Source organism: Miscanthus floridulus, chromosome 16 (genome assembly GCF_019320115.1).
Source record: "Miscanthus floridulus cultivar M001 chromosome 16, ASM1932011v1, whole genome shotgun sequence".
Classification (NCBI taxonomy): domain Eukaryota; kingdom Viridiplantae; phylum Streptophyta; class Magnoliopsida; order Poales; family Poaceae; genus Miscanthus; species Miscanthus floridulus.
In genome coordinates, this window is record NC_089595.1 from 42,956,342 (window position 1) to 42,975,027 (window position 18,686).

General features: G+C 43.3%; 1 protein-coding gene across 1 annotated transcript; it reads left to right on the forward strand.

Moving 5' to 3' along the window:
• The first annotated feature begins 8,082 nt into the window (after positions 1-8,082).
• Positions 8,083-11,742, forward strand: LOC136512167 (mitochondrial dicarboxylate/tricarboxylate transporter DTC-like). The gene is made up of 6 exons (XM_066506148.1): positions 8,083-8,403; positions 9,313-9,396; positions 9,793-9,854; positions 10,432-10,793; positions 10,966-11,180; positions 11,289-11,742. The coding sequence occupies exons 1-6, from the start codon at positions 8,266-8,268 to the stop codon at positions 11,343-11,345; spliced, it is 918 nt and encodes a 305-aa protein (XP_066362245.1). The 5' UTR covers positions 8,083-8,265; the 3' UTR covers positions 11,346-11,742.
• Positions 11,743-18,686: the final 6,944 nt, after the last annotated feature.

An 18,686-nucleotide genomic window follows, 5' to 3' on the forward strand; every position in this document is an offset into this window, starting at 1 on the left:
GCGACAACTCAATTTAGAGGTGAGCCCGTTCTTAAGCGATACTTTTCATACTTTTGAGAATAGACTACTATCTAATGATGTTATCTTACTTAGGAACATTGGAGAGGGTCATGAAGGACTTAGAGAGAGTGGTGGAGGTGATGATGACCAGCAAGGACGTCCAACACAAGCCGGAGGCCCAGTCCAACAAGAATTCGAGTCTGCCTCGGCCTTCAGGACCAATCTGCCTTAAACTGGTCACCTAGGACGTATTCGGACTCCGTTTTCGATGATCCAAATATGGATGGAAAGCTAATTTGATAAGGAAGCCAATCCAAGTGGTTTTATGTCAAAAGTTATTCGGAATCAACAGGAATCATCGAAACAAGTTAGCATCCAGAATCTACCAGGGTGCTACGACACCATCTTTTGATCCGTTGGACCATGTATCGAGTTTGGGCCCATTAGGGGCACATCCAGGGGTCTTGCACGACCCTAGAGTCTTCATAAATAGCTGCCACCCCTCCATTAGGGTTAGGGTTTTGCTTAGATTAATCTATCAAGAATAGTTTCGCCGTTCATCGGTTTATGAGACCCCAACTTCGTGAGTTTAATCATTCATCTGCAATTTGGTTGCGTTCCTTCTTGTTCTTGCTTGTGTTCTTCATTGCGTAGGCAGGGATTAGCCTTCTTGGTGAGGTCAACCTGGTCCGTGACTCGGTTGATAACCAGAGGAGCTGTGGTGCTAAGATTGCAGGGTTCGATCTTTCGATCTGAAGCCGAATCGGTGTGTCATTCTCCGCCACGATGATAGTTACCATCACCTGATGGAAGATCAGGATTCCTGTCTCCATTACTAGCCCTCAGACATTGGGCAAGGTAGAGCCTGCCCTCAGACATCGGGCGAGGCGGAGCCAGCCCTCAGCCATCGGGTGAGGCGGAGTCTATGCCTAGATGTCGGGTGAGGTAGAGTTCGGCCCTCGGGGGTCAGGCATGGCAGAGCCAACACTTTGGGGCTAGGTGAGGCGTAGCCAATCTTCGGTCGTATGGGCAAGAAGTGTAGTTGCATTCTTGCCTATTTAGAAGCATCAATAGTTTAATGGTTATTAGCTCATCCTCTTTAGGTACCCCAGTATTCGATCCCCGACACCATCACACTTACAATCAGTACACGAGCTCAGAGCTTACCTCCTCTATGCTGAGATTGGCATTGAGTACATTTTATAAATCCACAACTCGTACCAAAACACAACTTTAACAACCATTAATAATATTCAAGTTACACACTGCACAGACCTTAGCTTACATTATGAATAAGTTAAAGTTGCTACAAAATAATGACAACATTCATCCAAGACAATCAAACAACATTGATCCATTTAAATATGTCATGATAGAGAGATACATCATGGAACTTTATTTACTCCTCTGCTAATGACTCCAATTCCAAGAACAAGGGAACATAGAGAAGATAGTAAGGTCTACCATTGATTTCTGGTAGGATGCCACGTTTCAAAAACTGATTGTAATGTGTAGGGATGACATGAACTTTTCTGTTGTCCATGTTATATGTGATGATGTCATTTCCCCCAACCCCAACAAAAAGAAGCAAATTCCATTCTGGATGAACCATTGAGTAGTACTCATTAACATCATAGTACGAGTAATAACTAAATTCAATGCTAGTCTATGTAAACACCTTTAGAATGTTGACAGTATGCTTCAATGTCTATTTATTAGTACCATAGTCTTTAAGGATCCAGATTGAAAGTATGGACATATTGCGACTATGAATAGTATATACACACAAGTGACCCTGAGCTTGATGGATGGAGGGTGAAGAACCACGTAGGCAAGGAATTTTCCTCCATGTCTCTCCCTCCATATCCACAACAAGTATCTGAGGGTAAAACCTTAAGATACATAGTTTCTGATGATCTCATTTCTTCTGATCTCTCAATTGTCACACAAGTATTCTGTCCCCATTTAGATTCCTTATAGATCCATGCTGCAGTTTTAGATGAGTAGATGTTCACACCCTTACACTCATCATCCTACTCCTCTTCTATATATTCAATCACATGGAAGTACAAGGAGGCTGTCGGATCAAACCCTAATCAAGCCTCGCCAACAGAATGGATGCTAGGCGGTAGTTCCTTGAACTTCTTGGTTGCCAGATTACAAATGACATAGCGGTATAATCCATCAGCCCCTCAGCACCAGCATAGGATGAGGCCATTATAGATATCTGAGATAGCTATATTGTCCAAGGTGAAGGGCAAGAAGGACAAGGATGGGTGTTCACCGGTGACTCTAGTGTAGCATCGATGGCCTTGGTCGAAGTCATAGAAGAAGTCGGCTAGAGTCCAGGGCAGCACCTTATGGTTGTTGTAGTCCTTGATGAAGCGGTTCCAAGAGTGAAAGACACATTTGTAGCAGAACAAGGAATGGGTAGGGAGGTGGCAGAGGATCTCGACAATGGCATCGTCCATGAGGTTGGCCAGTGCGTTCCTCTTGTTGGAAGCCTCCTCTATTTTATCTATGTGCAGTAGGATGAGAGCTTGCTCAGTAATGAGATCACTGAAGAGGAAAATAATCCAACAAAGATCCATCACACTTATAATCAGTAAACGAGCTTAGAGCTTCTTCCATAGGAGACATTTATAGTAACCAAACTGAACATATGCAGAAAACCAAGATAACAATAGAAAACTAACCAGTGCCACCACCTAGTTCTTTTCATCATCATATCATTAGCCTAACCAGATCTCCAATGCAAGAATGTTTCTTGTATACCTCATGTTCAAGTAAGGACCAAAATAGCGAAAGCGAACAGAAAAAGGCAAGAAAGGAGACCTACGCATCAGATCTGTCGCCTCTGCCACGGCACACAATGGACACCGATGCCAATGCAACCGCGCTCCACCAGCAAGCCCCGCCGCCTAGCCTCTAAAAGGACGCCGCAACCACCATAGCACACCAGGGATCCTCCACCGCCGCTGCCACTAGTCTAACGGGCACAGATCTATTTCCACTTGAAGGGGAAATATCCAATATAGGTCAACCTACAGGGCATCCACACAGAGAATATAATATTATAATGACTCCAAAGACATGTCAATACAACCAGACATCTAGTGCAATAGTAAAGACCATGCATTCCTTCCTCTAGGTCCTAGGTTCGTCTCCTAGGTATTGAGGTTTTTTTGAATTTATGAGACCCAGCGGCACAAAAGGTACAAGTGACACGCAAGCCGTTGGGTCCCATAGGTCGGATGGAGATGGAGAAAGGTCCTATAGGTACACGTGACACGTAAGCCATCGGGTCCCATAGGTCGAATGTTGTAGGGTCCCATAGGTATATGTTGGACAGAGAAAGGATCGAGCGAAGACTTTTATGACAAATTGCAAGCATCATAGATGAGTAACTAGAGGTCCCACATGTACACGTCGAATGGAGAAGGGTCCCATAGGTACACGTCGCATGGAGATAGTATCGAGTGGAGACTTTTATGATGAATTGCAAACGTCACAAATGAGTAACTGCAGGTCCCATAGATACACGTCACGGATGAATTGAAGTCGTTCGTTATAGATCGAATATTGTTCGTCACAAATGTGTAATTAGTTCAATGACGAAGCCCTGTTTGTCACAGCTTTAAAGGAGATCATCATAGATGAGCCGCACGTGTGATCTATGATGAAACCCTGCGCTCTTCTATAACATTTTTTTGTGACTATGCCTAATTTCATCATAGAAAGGGAGGGTTACATCTATGACAAAACAGAAATATTCATCATAAAAAGCGATCTTCTATGATAGTTTTGGATTCGTCATTAAGATTTTCATCATAGAAGTGGATATTTTCTAGTAGTGTATGAGCTCTGCTTCTTCTTTATTTGAAAGGATGCTTCCGATAGTGACTTTTCTATCTAGCACTGCATTCTCCAATGGGACTGATTTTGTTTCTTCTTGATTTTTAAGATCTATTTTTTCCCTTGGCATATTTGGAGGCTCTGGTGCATTGCTCTTGGCCAACTCGATAGAGTTAATGTTGTGTTGTGACTTGTAGATGGCTCTCTCTATATTTCTTGCCTCTTTCTGACTATCATGGAGTGTGATGGTGCCATGCAAGGCTAGCATTTTCATACACAAGTAGCCCATATGGATGGCTGCATTGAACTTTTTTGCAAACCCTCTACCGAAGATGGCATTGTATGGATAGTAGAGATCTACTATGTCAAAGGTCACATACTCTGTTCTTGCGTTTTCCTGGTCTCTAAAGGAAACTGGCAGAGATATTTTCCCAATGCATCAATCTTCTTTCCTCTGAAACCAATTAGTGGTGAGTTCGAAGGCTGCAACTGACTTCTGCTTAATTTCATCTGGTTGAAGGCATTAACAAAGATGATATCTATGGAGCTTTCGGAGTATGTGAGAACCCTATTAATTTCTCAGCCTGCTATATTGGCTTTGATCACCTTGGCATCAGTATGGGGATAGCTTTTCAATTGAAGGTCTTTTTTGGAGAACGTAATGGGTGTCTTCGACCAATCTGTATAGCATATTGGACCCTAGACTGCTATGTTGTTGATAAGCCTAAGATGATCTTTCTTCTGCTTCTTTGTCTAGAACTCCATTGCAGAGCCTCTGGCTATTGGCAATATCATGCCAATGGTGGGTAATGGTGTATGTGGATTAAGCTGGTTTTTTGGGTTGGGCTCGTTTTTGGGCGTGGCTAGTTGCGGTGGGGTGGTGGCATAGGTAATGTTTCAAGTTGTCTATTTTTGACTTGAGCTAGCTAGCTTGTCTCTATGAATATTATGTGTGGAGGCCTTAGGTTTATATAGGTGAGATTGGCTTCCGCTCGTTGATTACTGACCTAAAATTGCTACAGGGTGCTTGGCCGCCATGCGGGTAAAAAGTTGGGGTAGTACGCTGCTACTAAGGTGGATGGATGGATTTGACTGGAGTTAAGGCTTGGGTAGATTGGGTAGTATGGCTATTGAGGAGATGCAATGAAGGTATGATTGACTTGTCTTGTGGGTTGTTGTGGCAGAGGTTGAGGGTTTTCCCTGTTCTTTATCCTTTCTTGAGTTTCCTTCGCATCTGACCAATCTCTGGTAATGTGTCCTTTGTTCTCTCCATGAAAGAAACAATATTGCCTTCACTGTCTTGGTTCTTGGTTCTTGTTCTAGTTCTTCCTTTGGTTATATTTCTTGCCTTCATATTACTTTTGATGTGCTTTGTTTGGGGCTATCTCCAGCATTTACTGCCCTTGCTAGCTGCTTCCTTGCTGTTCTATATTGAAAACTTATTGATTTAGCGCTTGCTGAGGCTATGACTGGCCATGGCTTCTATTGGCCCTTTGGGAATTCCTGCTGCTCCTTTGGTACTATTTGTTCTGGTTTTGCTCTTCTAGTCTTCTACGAAGGTCGTTGTCTGACCTACAATATTTCTCAAACTCATTGTATAGTTGTTGTATTGTGCTTGGCTTTTCTCAAGCTAGATGAGCGGCGAAGGCTCCGATGCGGAGACCTTTAACTATGGCTTCAATTGCTATGTCTTTTGGGACGTTTGGTGCCTTCGCTTTTAGTTGCACAAATATTTGAAAATAGTCCCTTAGAGCCTCTCCTTGATTTTGCTTGCACTTGAATAGGTCCATTGAGGTTAGGAATTCAGTGGAAACTCTTTGAAATTGCCTATAATCTTGTCGCAAAGGCCCTCCCAGGAATATACTGAACTTGGCCTCAACATCGAGTATCATGCCAATGCGTCACCCTCGGCTGCAATAACAAATGATTTGGCTAGAACAGTGTTGTTCCCTCCTACGGAGGCTACAGCTACCTCGAAGCTCATGATGAATTGGCGTGGGTCTGATCTCCCATTGAATTTGGGTAGGGTAATGGGTTTGTAGGAGGAAGGCCAAGGTGTGCTTTGGATTACCTCGGATAGTGGAGATTTTGAGTCTATAGTTTTGTGGACTGGTGGTGAAGTGAAGGGTGTGCCGAAGGTTGTTTGGGTGGCCATACCTGGCGAAGGGTTGGGCTAGCTTTGATTTGTTGAGTGGTGTTGGTTAGATGTGTTGGAAAGAGGCTGGTTGGACTGCATGCTTTGTATCTCCACCTGCAAGACAACCAACTGCTGCCTGATCTCCGCTGCATGGAGTGACGCCTGGACTGTCCTCTGGTTTGTAGCGAAGGTTGCTGCTAGCCTATCTCTTTCTTGCTGTGTGCTCTGTAACTAGGCTTGGAGCTATTGAAGCACTTGTTCTAGAGTTGGTTCTGGCACCGGCTGCTCCTCGGTCGCCACGGGTTGATCCTCCCCAGCGTCTTCTTCTATGTCTGTCTCTTCAGTAGCGGTAGCATATGTGCTACGGCACTATGCCTGGGCCTTCCCCTTCTGGTAGGCTCTGGAGGTGTTCTAGCGGAGGCTGCTCTTTTTCTTGCCATTGTGGGTTTTGCTTAGCCTACACGCGGTGGGTGTCAATGTTGAAAAACAGGTTTTTTGATAGACGATGGATAATAGGGCCTTTGCCCTAGCGAAGACTCTAGTCGAAGGTGAGTGGGTATGTGGGACTAGACTTAATTAGGGTTTCATAAATGGATTCACCAACTTTGCCTTTTACATAGGATCTGGCTCCCCTTTTTTGGGGCATTGTTTGTTACTTTTCCATTGTACATCTTTGTCCTATGACAGCTAAGGTACATTCCTAGAATATCCCTAGACTTAATATTGATCTTCAGGGGCATCTTAGGTCTTCTCCTCCTACATCATCTTTGCTTCTTGGGCCTTAGCCGCCGGCCTACGAGAAGCCCATCTCCAACTCTAGGCCGCAGCGCCGTAACGAGCTCTCTTCTCTTGAATAGGGCCCGTATGGCCTCCGTCCGAGCTACCTGAGCTTTTGTCTCTGCGCCGTGACCTCGGCTAGGAAACTTATCCTGACATCCTCCGAGTTGTGCTTGGGCCTTTGCCTTACTTGGGTCAAAGGCGAAGGCTCTCCTCAGCGTTCCTATGTCTTGGCCTCTGCCTCATCTACGGTTGGTGGCGAAGGCACCTCCTGGTGTACCTGTGCCTTGGCCTCCGCCTCGCATGCGGTCGGTGGCGAAGGCTCCTCCTAGTGTACCTGTGCACCATCACACATGTAAACAACTGATGCTATGCAATGGCCTCCGCTACTCATATCTCTATGTCCCAATAGGAGGGAGGATAGCCTCTGTTCGTCAGCACTACTTCAGCAGTATTTTTTAGCGAACGAATATTGTTTTTCTTTCACAATAAGGACATGTTTGGTTGGTGACCAAAACTTGCCACGCCTAACCTTCAGCAAATTATGGCTGCCTAAGAAAATATGGCGACCAAAATCGAAGCCACACTTGTGGCAAAGTTTGGCAGGAAAATGAGTCTATGACATGCGGGGCAGGTTCCTAAAAAAGTATGGCATGCCATAGATGTGGCAGTGAACCAAACAGCTACCGAAGAAACTGTGGCACGATGAACCTTTAGTGGAGTAGGTTTTGATCACCAACCAAACATACCCTAAATCAATATAAGCATCAGCATAAGTCATTTTTTTACAAAACGAACAGGGCAATCCTCCTCAATGCTGTACGGATATGACTTTGATTAACCAGCCCTAAACTTAAACATAGGACGCAAAGCAAAGCACTTTAGCCAGTAACGAACCACAGACACAGCCGCACAATGTTTTAACCAAAAGTTCATTTTGACGGAAGCGTAAAAGGGCGACTACAGGACACGGGCGCGGACGTGAGCCGACTCCGACTCCGACTCCGACTCCGACTCCGACTCCCACCGTAGCCGCAAGTTTTTTTTTTTACGACAACCGTAGCCGCAAGTTGGCTCTGCCCTTGGAGCCCACTCCGGCTCTCCCTAACCGCACTCGCTCCGTACACCAACCCGTACACCACACCTACCTATTGGTTGGCTCTTACGGTCTTGCCTTCCGCACTCGACCCCACCCGCGGCCACCGCTGGACCCCGCACCGTCCGTGCACCGCGCCCACGCGCCGAAACGCCGATCCCGCACGCGACGTCGCCCACGAGGCCGCGGCGCACCTTGCTTGGCTGCAACAACCATTTCTTTTTTCTTTTTCTCTATCGCGCAATAAAGCGCGACGCCACCCAGCGATCTATGCCGCCGCCTCCTGCTCCATCTCCCTCGCTCTCGCCGCCTCGTTCGCTTCGCCTCCGCCCCGCCCCGCTCCGCTCCCCTCCGCCCCCGAGCCGAGCCGAGCAGAGCGCAGCCCGATCCGGAGGTGGGGATGGCGGACGCGAAGCAGCAGCCACAGCAGGCGGCCGCGGCCACCACCGGCGTCTGGAAGACGATCAAGCCCTTCGTTAACGGCGGGGCCTCCGGGATGCTCGCCACCTGCGTCATCCAGCCTATTGACATGGTCAAGGTACCGTACCGCCGCGCCGCTCTGCCACTCCTCTCCGTTCGGCTTCCTTCGTAGTGCTCGTGTCATGTGTGAGCTGGGGTGGGGTGGCGGGATCCGGGGTTGCCGGGCTTAGATCTACGGGAATGGTGGTTGCTTGCCACGCGAAGCAGTGGGTTGGATGCGTACCCGCGGAGTTTACGCTTTTTTGGTCGGTTCTGATGAATCGAGTGTGGCCTTGGGGTCGGCGTAGTGGAACTGAGCTTGCTGTTAGGTATTTGGGTGCGGTTTGCTTTAGATCCGTCGGAATTGCCGTGTCTGGATCATGTATGCGTGGGTTGGTGGAAATTGGAGCTGTGCGTTTTCTTGGTCGCGCGATCTGTTTGTTATGGATGGTACAATTTGCTAGCTGTAGTTACTTGGATCCATGGAGATCGGTTTCTGTGCTGTGATTTTAATTGATGTGAGGTCGCCATCTGTGCGCTGGTGCTCGGTTCTATTTTGGTAAGATCTGGGTATCTATGGACGTCGTTAGCTAACCATTGAATGCATTTTCATTTGTAGTAGTTGGTTGTTTTTTATATGCCCTGTGATGATTTCCTCTTAGAAGAGAGGATAGTTTCAATTTGTGAACTAGTCTTTGATTGCCTCTATGTATGAGTGGACTCGAGCAAATGTAAATATGTTATCATAATACCATTGTAATTTGTTGGTGAGGATCTACTCGTTGGAATTGTTTCAGTGACCTGCCCCCTTGCCAAGGTCATAGGTAAAGGGAACCAGGCTTTTAACTTCTGTTCCAACTTGAAAATTTGCTAAGTACATGTCACTGTCAGAAGTCTTGATGGCATGCCTTTTTGGAGCTTTATACTCTAGGGCTCTTTGCACGTGGAGCCCATCTTGTACTAATTCCTATTATTGTTTTGGTTTCAGGTGAGGATCCAGTTGGGTGAGGGCTCTGCTGGTCAGGTCACGAGGAACATGCTTGCAAATGAGGGTGTCCGCTCCTTCTACAAGGTTTGTTTTGTTTTCCTTGGTGCTCTGTAACTTTTCCTTATACAAAGTTCTAATACTTGTAACTTTGTTACTGACCCTATGCTATTGCAATTGACATATTTTAGTCCAGAGAAACTGAACCATGAATTAAGTTTTAGTATTTGACCTTGTGAATGCCTATTTTGTTCTTAGATATTTATCTAATGCAATATGTATATTTCCAATCTAGCACATGATGCTGCATACTGCAACACTACAATATTTGCTTGACCTTATGCAATCCAGCATATGTCAATTTTACCCGCTTCCACATTACATGACATTAAGCCTGCATAATTGTGTTCATATGACATTTGCAATTAATTTGTAACTTGGTTTGACATATAGCTTAATTTCTCCTACGCTTTTCATTGGCAGGGTTTGTCTGCCGGTTTGCTAAGGCAAGCGACGTACACGACAGCTCGTCTTGGATCCTTCAGGTTTGTATAGTGTGTTGTTTTACGATCAATCGACCAGTCATTACCTTTTGATTTGCTTGCACAAAAATATCTGAATCAGCTTGTTATAGCATATGGTTTCCATTTGTAGCGTTGAGATTGCACCTACATATTGGTAGCTAGTGGTTAGCCCCTATCAAATATATGGTTGCAAATACAACTTTGTTTGATGAGCTGTGCTGTCTTCAAAATGACTTCACCCTTGGAGTGCCATGACCCATGAGGTTGATGGTTGTTCGTTTATCTGCACCTTTTTTTGTACAAAGTTTTTCATAAAGGAATGATGCTACTTAAAAGTTTTGTTTGATGTGAATATAAAATTCTGTTCCACAAAGGGGCTTATATTTTTATTTTATTTTTGGTGTTAGGTGAACTATATGATCTTGGAGTGAACTACTATATAGCGTGAAGAAATGTTGCAATGCCCAATTAACTTCTTTTTATCAAAGTCATGCATGCAGATCGAAAATCAGCAATGAATATTGGAGTTATTTTATCTTGGTTTCCAACTATAATTAGTATTTAATTTTAATTGAATACATCGGATACATTTTTCCAGGGTTCTAACTAACAAAGCAGTTGAAAAGAATGAAGGGAAGCCGTTGCCTCTAATTCAGAAAGCTTTTATTGGTCTGACTGCTGGAGCAATTGGTGCTTCTGTTGGTAGTCCTGCTGATTTGGCACTCATTAGAATGCAAGCTGATTCGACCCTGCCGGCTGCACAACGACGCAACTATAAGAATGCTTTCCATGCACTCTACCGAATCACTGCTGATGAGGGAGTCCTTGCGCTTTGGAAGGGTGCGGGTCCAACTGTGGTGAGAGCTATGGCACTCAATATGGGTATGCTTGCTTCCTATGACCAGAGTATCGAGCTATTTAGGGACAAACTTGGTGCAGGAGAAATTTCTACTGTTGTTGGTAAGATTCTAGTGCCTAGAAACCTTGTGCATTTTGCGCTGTGTTATTGAAATCTAATGCCCATTTTCTTAGCTTATGCAACTGGCATTGTGCTTAATTTCGTCCATCTCTATATGTAGCCATGTTAGGCCTGCTGTCAGTTTCCTGATGCAATCGTCCGATTTGATTACAGGAGCCAGTGCTATTTCTGGATTCTTCGCCTCAGCATGCAGTTTGCCCTTTGACTATGTGAAGACACAGATTCAGAAGATGCAACCTGATGCGAATGGCAAGTACCCGTACACAGGGTCTTTGGACTGTGCCGTGAAGACCTTCAAGAGCGGTGGTCCATTCAAGTTCTACACTGGTTTCCCAGTGTACTGTGTTAGGATTGCACCCCATGTCATGGTAAATAGAGAATAATACCTGTCTATACTCTGCTGGACAGTCCACCTTTTACCTTATTTTTCAATCTGTTAACTCTAGCATATTCATCCAATGATAATTTGAATGCAGATGACCTGGATATTCTTGAATCAGATCCAGAAGCTTGAGAAGAAGATTGGCATATAGGAATGCCAACCAACCGATACAGGGTTGACCGCTCTATGCTATTATCGCTTGACTCGAATAATAACGTTCCAGCTGCTTTCGCACCATGGTAGTTGGTTTTGATAGAGACAAGTCTGGTACCATTTTACCTTAGCTTACTTGCCAATTGTTATGTTGCAATAATCGAATTATTTGTTGTTGGATGGGAATTTTTTTGGGGGTGGGCATGCTATTGTTGGCTGGGATGCAGCCATAAGGAGAGGGGGATAGTACCTAGTTATGCCACTGAATGGAATTGGACCATATTTTATACAGATTTTTACCGTCAGGCTTCAGTCCTTTTGAGCTCATTGCATTTGGTACATTATTTGTTTGTAATGAAAATAATGGGAATGAATCAGCTGGGAGATTATGTTCTCGTCCTGCTCGTTCGAGATCTTACCTGAAAAGGGTACGGCGTGACAACAAGCAAATTCGTGCAGATGATTGTTTGCTGTGACTTGATTTTTTTTCCTGATATAGTAATGTCTGCATGATTTTTTTTCATGATACAAATTCGTGACAGCATGCAAATTCATGGAGACAAATCATGCGCTGTGTTGCGTCGGTATTTAGGACCTATATACAAGCCATTTGGATTGTAGGAAACAAATTGCATGATCAAATATCCACCAAGCGATAAATCAAGTTTTTGTTTTTGTTTACGAACAAATGCTCTGTTCAGTTCGTTTATTTATTTTTCCGGTGTGATTTGTTCAGTTCGTTTATTTATTTTTCGGGTGTGATTTGTGTACTTATTAGATGGTCATTTAGTGTATTGTTATACTGATTAACAATTGTCTCGTACTCATATTAACGTTTTGAACTTTATAAATCTTTTTTTTGAAGAATTCGTACCTAATGGATGGTTGATCGTATTCGTTATGTTTATCAGCTATGATATAATATTTTTCTTTTACAGCAAAACAACATCAATCGATTTATAAGGTACAGAAACTATCAAGCGAATAGGATGATGGTCGGACAATCTCTTGTTGGCCAAATTGGGTGGATAAGTGAAGGCGCCTAGTTTAACTATGGTGGGGGCCTTAGTAGGCCTGGCTACTAGGCCGCTTTAATGAGCCCGTGTTAGACTATCTCTAATAGATGATCTATATGGGCATCTAAATTTAAAATAGGTAGTTGAAGAAAATATCGAATGAGTATTGAATTTTTTGACTGTAGCGCTACCCAAATATTGAATGTCTTTATATGTTGGGTATTATTGTTGGAGATAGTCTTAGCCCTCGAGGACCGAACCAAAAGAGAGGACGGGAGAACAAGCCAGCAAACAGAGTTGCAACCAAAAGTGGAAAACGGTGGGGAAAAAAATTAGGCAAAAAAAAAATGATTCTCCAACAAGTTAATAAAGAAACTCTATAAATAAATTATTAAGGAGTGGCTAAATCTGCCCATTAACTTGCCAAAGTTGCAAGCTGGCAAGGCACTGTCTATTTGCAATTTTGCATCGCGCAGCCCTCGTTACTATGCTCCTGTTGAATGTGAATGTAAATGAATAAAGATTTGACAACACCTATCGTGTTTCATTGATCTTGTAGAATATATAGGGGTATATTCATAAGGGTATGTTCAAAAGACACAACCGATGCAAGAAGTTACATCTCCTCATCAAGAGACATACCCCTTCAGTGATACAGTTAACTATAAATCTAATCTCTAATCCTAACTACTTGTACGGACGCCATACGGATCCGTACGGACGGATGTGATCATCTGTAGAAGGACGCCTATTGGTGTACTGGCATTGTTTCACAACACTCCTTGATCGAATCTTTCTTGAGATCAATGCAACTGTAAGCTGAGATTCATTGAAAAACCCCGTGGAAAAAATATGAGGAATTTATGTGTATAGATATGCTATAAAAACTCCTTTAAACCTTATAGGAAATAAGGAGAAAATAGCATATGACTGTGTGATTTAAATAAACCACTATGTCATTGGTATCTCATTAAAAACTCAAGTGGGGAAAAAATATTAGAGATACGACATATAGATAACTCCCCTAAAAATCTTTTCAGAAAAAATATGACGAGCAATATAAGGAGATATGCCGCTAAAACTCCTGTAAAAATCCAGTGAAAAAATTAGGAGAAAATATGACGACACATTATTGGTATTGCCTCTAGGATAACACATGAAAAACCTTTTCAGGGAAAAACTATGGATGAGTTGTGGGGGCAATATGTGTCTTTGATATTTCCCACAAAAACCCCAATGGAGAAAATAGAAAATATGACACATGCTTATGTTAATATTACCTCATTAAAAATTTTAACAAGAAACCTTGTGAGTAAAACTTGTGAAAGAAAAGAGTATAATATGATGCTAGTACAGGTCAACATTTAGGAGATGTCTTCTCCTGATTCTGGCAAATCTCGAAGTCGCCGCATACTAATTCCATGTACCAATTTTTGAAACACAGAAGTTGGTAAGGACTTAGTAAATAGGTCAGCGAGATTATGATATGACTTGATTTGCAAGATGTTTATTTCTCCGCTTTCTTATAATTCATGGAGATAAAACAGTTTAGAAACAATATGCTTAGTGATATTGCTCTTTATGTAACCTGTTTGCATCTGTGTAACACAAGCAAAATTATCTTCATAGATAATTGTAGGTGATTCAATTGAACCAATATTACATGACTGTTGTACGTGGTTAATCATTCTGTGAAGCCATCCACATTCTCATGATGCCTCGTATAGAGCAATAATTTCAGAATGATTAGTAGAAGTCGCTGTTAGAGTCTACTTAGAAGACTTCCATGAAATAGCTATACCTCCATATAGGAATACAAATCATGTTTGGGATTTTTCGTTATGAGGATCAGATAAGTAACCAGCATCAGTATAACCAATCTGTCGGTATTTTCGGACCACCGACGAGTAAATTTGTATTTGCGCGTCTAGCTCAGATGGTGTGCTTGGAGTACACAAGAGTTTATACTGGTTTGGGCGGAACGTCCCTACGTCCAGTTCGCTGCTGCTCGTGTGACCGACACTTGGTTTGCAGTAGGAGTTACAAACAGGCGAGAGAGGGAGAGGATCCCAAATCTCTGGTGGAAGGAGTGAACAGGGACTAAGAGCTCGCTTGCCGCTCAGCCGTGTGCTCATGTCATGCTCTTGTGTCCAGATCTCCCTTTTTCATGGGGCGCCCTGCTTCCCCTTTTATAGATGAAGGGAAAGCGTGGGTTATAGAGAAGGAAAAGGAGAATAACGAGAGAGAGAAGAAGGCTTCTAGGGTTGCCGGAGCCTTCTTCGCCTTCATACGGGTCCTGCCGATCCTGTAGATGTTAATAGGGACGGCTCTATATCGCAGCCCTATTTGTCACTAGTGCCATACGTAGCTGTCATCTGTCGATCATGGCGTTCCACTCCATCCCGACAGACGTCGTGGTGAACTGATGCGCCTGTCAGCGCCCGTATGAGGATTAGGTAGAACAGCACCAGCACACCTGACACTGTTTTTGGTGTGAATCCCCTGGTATGGCCCATCATGGCCACGAGTTATATCGAGGCGTGTCAGCCTCTTCCCTGGCGTTAGTGTTTTGACCCAGGCCCATATGCTTGGATCTGAAGTGGTTGGCGGCGGTATGGGTCCCTATCGGACGAGACAGAACCCGCATCCTTAGGGTCGGACGAGACGGAGCCCACGACCTTGGGTGAGATGAAACCCACGTCCTTGGGGTCGGGCAAGACGAAGCCCGTGGCCTCGAGGTCGGGCGAGACAAAGCCCGTGACTTTGGGCAAGATAGAACCGTGTCCTTGGGGTCATGCGAGACGAAACCCGCGTCCTTGGGGTCGGGCGAGATGGAGCCCTCACCCAAGGGGTCGAGCGAGATGAAGCCTGCGGCCTCGAGGTCGGGCGAGACGGAGCCCGTGGCCTCAAGGTCAGGCGAGATAGAGCCCACGATCTTGGGTGATGTAGACTAGGCCCGATCTTCTGATAGGTATGATAGCGTCAATTGGTGGAGACTTGATGTTCACGATCTAGACTTTGAACCAAGACTGATTTGGACCCCTTCAACCGTTATACCATTGCTCCGTTGGTTATCAACCACGCGAACGCAATTGACCTCGTCGAAAAGGTTTTCCTGCAAGCAAATCGAGAACACAAGCAAGAACGGGATGAACACAATCTAAAATTACAAATAAATATAAGGCTTATGATAATGAAAAGGAGTTCAAGTCTTTATTCAAAAGGACTAATCGCCATAGGCAAACAAGATAAAAAAAATTGGGGCCTTGGTTCACAGCAAGCAGCCTTGGAGGCACAGTTGTAGCAAAACGATGTTTGTTTCACCAGGAAATCAAGAACTAAACAAAACTCAAACCCTAAGAAGAGCAATGGCTACTAATTATAGAGTCTTAGGCGTCACCCCCCTAGATGCACCCTCTAATAGGCCCAAACACGATACATGGTTCAACGGACCAAAAGACGATGTCGCAGCGCCCTGGCAGATTCTGGACGCTAACTTGTTTCGATGATTCCTATTGATTCCGAAGAGGTTTTGATGTGATACCATCTGGATTGGCTTCCTTATCAAATTATTTTTCCATCCATATGTGGATCATTGAAAACGGAGTCCGGATGCGTCCTGGGTGACCAGTTTAAGGCAGACTGGTCCTGGAGGCCGAGGCAGACTCGAACTTGAGTTGCTTTGGGCCTCCACCTCGGGGACTCGAACCAAATTAGCCTCGGACCTCCTTCTTGACTTGGACACCCTTGCTGGCCTCCTCCCCCAACATACCATGTGCCAAACATGGTCATATGCATGGATGTCATGTCCTCATCATCCTCCCCTTCTTAACGAAAAGCCGTCTTCGGTGTCGATTGTGCTTGAAACTGATCCTGCACAACACAAAGGAGAACAGGGTTACAAAGACAAAGAGAACTGAAATAATTGTTAGAAGGAACGTGACCATGTTTCCAAGTTTCTAGCTTGTCATCTCGCATACAAATTTCAGCAAGCATGTAGACTCCATGATCCGAATGCACACGATGTATGTCAACACTATCCTGCAAAAGATTAGAACTAACCAAAGACAACGTAGGAATAGATGGTCTAGCAGACATAGGTAGCAACCAACAATGCTCCCCTTCTTGGAAGTGAACTTGTTTCTTTAAGGAACATGAGAAAATGTTTGTATTATTATGGCTGCCCTCTAAACGATCATAATCTTGTACAACAAAAGGAAAATTTATATTACTACGAATGTATACTCGATGTATCATATATTGTCCCTTGTTGTTATATTTGCCAATAACATGATATGTGTGTTTAGAAAACCAAGGTAAATTAGCATATTTAAAAAGGCTCTCCTCCGAACAATCTAGGTTACACAAAACATCAAATTCAATGTAACCCAAAGTATGTAAAGAAGACAACAGTTTGAACTCATCAGTTTTAGTAGTAATATGAATAACATGTTTATTTTTAACATAAGTGACTAGTTCCAAAACATGTAAGACTGAAGCATCATCAACCAATTCATCTTTATCATAAGGAACATCAAGCAAATTATCATGAGACAAAGATAAATCAAGAGAGGGTTCCACTAACAATTGCTCTATGATAGCATGGTTTGTGGAAAAATTTAGTACATTAAAATAAGTGTAGCACCATGGGCATTACCTGTGTTCTCACAGGAGTAATAGGTGCAATATGAAGTGATGGTTCTGAATTTGCATATGAGGTTGTGAGCTCCTCATTTTCTTCCCTATCATCCTCTCGCTTATGTACATTATCCTGCAGAAGGTTAGGCATAGCAAGAGGAATAACAACAGACCCTTCCTCTAAATGGTGCACCTCATCATATAAAGTCAAAACAGGAGGTGGATTAACAAATTTTTCTCGCATAAGGAGTTTCATATCATTCCAAGTTTGAGGTTTATCAGAAGGATCTAAAGACTCCCACCAAGATAAAGCAGAATGTCGCAAAACACTAGCTGCATTTTTACCTTCCTCCTTGGACACATAAAGCGAGTAGCAAATATGTTATCTATGGTAATTTCCCACTCCATGTACTCATCAGCACCCATACCATCATAAGTCGGTGGATATGAACAACCTGTCATTGTTAGAAGACAGCAAAAGACAACACAAAAGTATTATCCCTACCAACTACTTAGGTTGTGGACAAGGAAAAACAAGGCACTCAACTCTCAAGCGTCTTACCACGGTCTTACAAGTGTTCTTACCAAAGCAACAGGTAGTGCAATCGGTCGATGATTGTGATACTGTTGTAGCTTGAGTGTAACAGTTGCAAGGTGAACCTGTACTTGATTAGAAGAAAGTGGAGCTTGGATAGGCACAATATAGTAGCAAGGAATAACAATAATTTAATTCAGAAATTGTAAGATTGAAAAGTAGTCCCAAGCTAGTCTATGTTGTTGGCCTAAACTCGTCCTAGACCTAGTTCAAGCAAACAATACAATACAACTCAGCACAAGGACTCAAAAGGATGCAAGCACTTCTGAACTTTTTTTTTCACTTTCTTTTTCTTTCCTTCTTTATTTTTTTTCTCTTTTTTTAGGTGCGCCTTTTTTCCCTTCTTTTGGTTTTTGCACCTCTTTGCCTTTCACTCTTTCTTTTTTTACTCAGTAAAGTGCTGCAAAAATAATTATTAATAAAAATATCAAGAAGCTGCACTGTAGCATATCTAAACTCTCGGCTAGCAAAGCAATATCAGCAGTAGGACTGCCTAGGCGTGGACACCCTGGCAGGAACTTTCCTTTTGGATAAGCGCAAGGAAAAACCAAAGAAATGCCCAACAAGGATCACAACTAACCAACAGTAGAAAATCTTGTGTGCATATTATTTTCAAAGGAGACTATAACTGCCAATTAATGCTTTCCTTTCTTTCTAACTGTGCGCAAGAATATTCCACCAGGTACAACCGTGGAGATCAGATGAGATATCCTTTTTAAACGTGGAAATAAGGATCAGGATAAAGATTTGTACTATATGTCTCTCTCAACTTGACTTATTCTTTTCCCTCAATTTGCTCACATAACAACCAACAAGGATGCACGATTTGGCAAAAAGGAACAAACTATCACCACACTGGAAGACAAGACTTGACACTAGATCAAGAACAAGATCAGAACACAACGAACACTAAGACACATGCGAGGGACGATAGTTCAATAAAGCAAACTGAAACTAAACAAATTGCAAAGGCACAACGGGGCTATAGGACTAGAGATATGTGATAGTGGATATATTTTTTTGGCTTTTTTTGGACTATAGGTAATGCAAAAACATTAACAATCCAAAGGAAAAAAACAAAGTTATACCT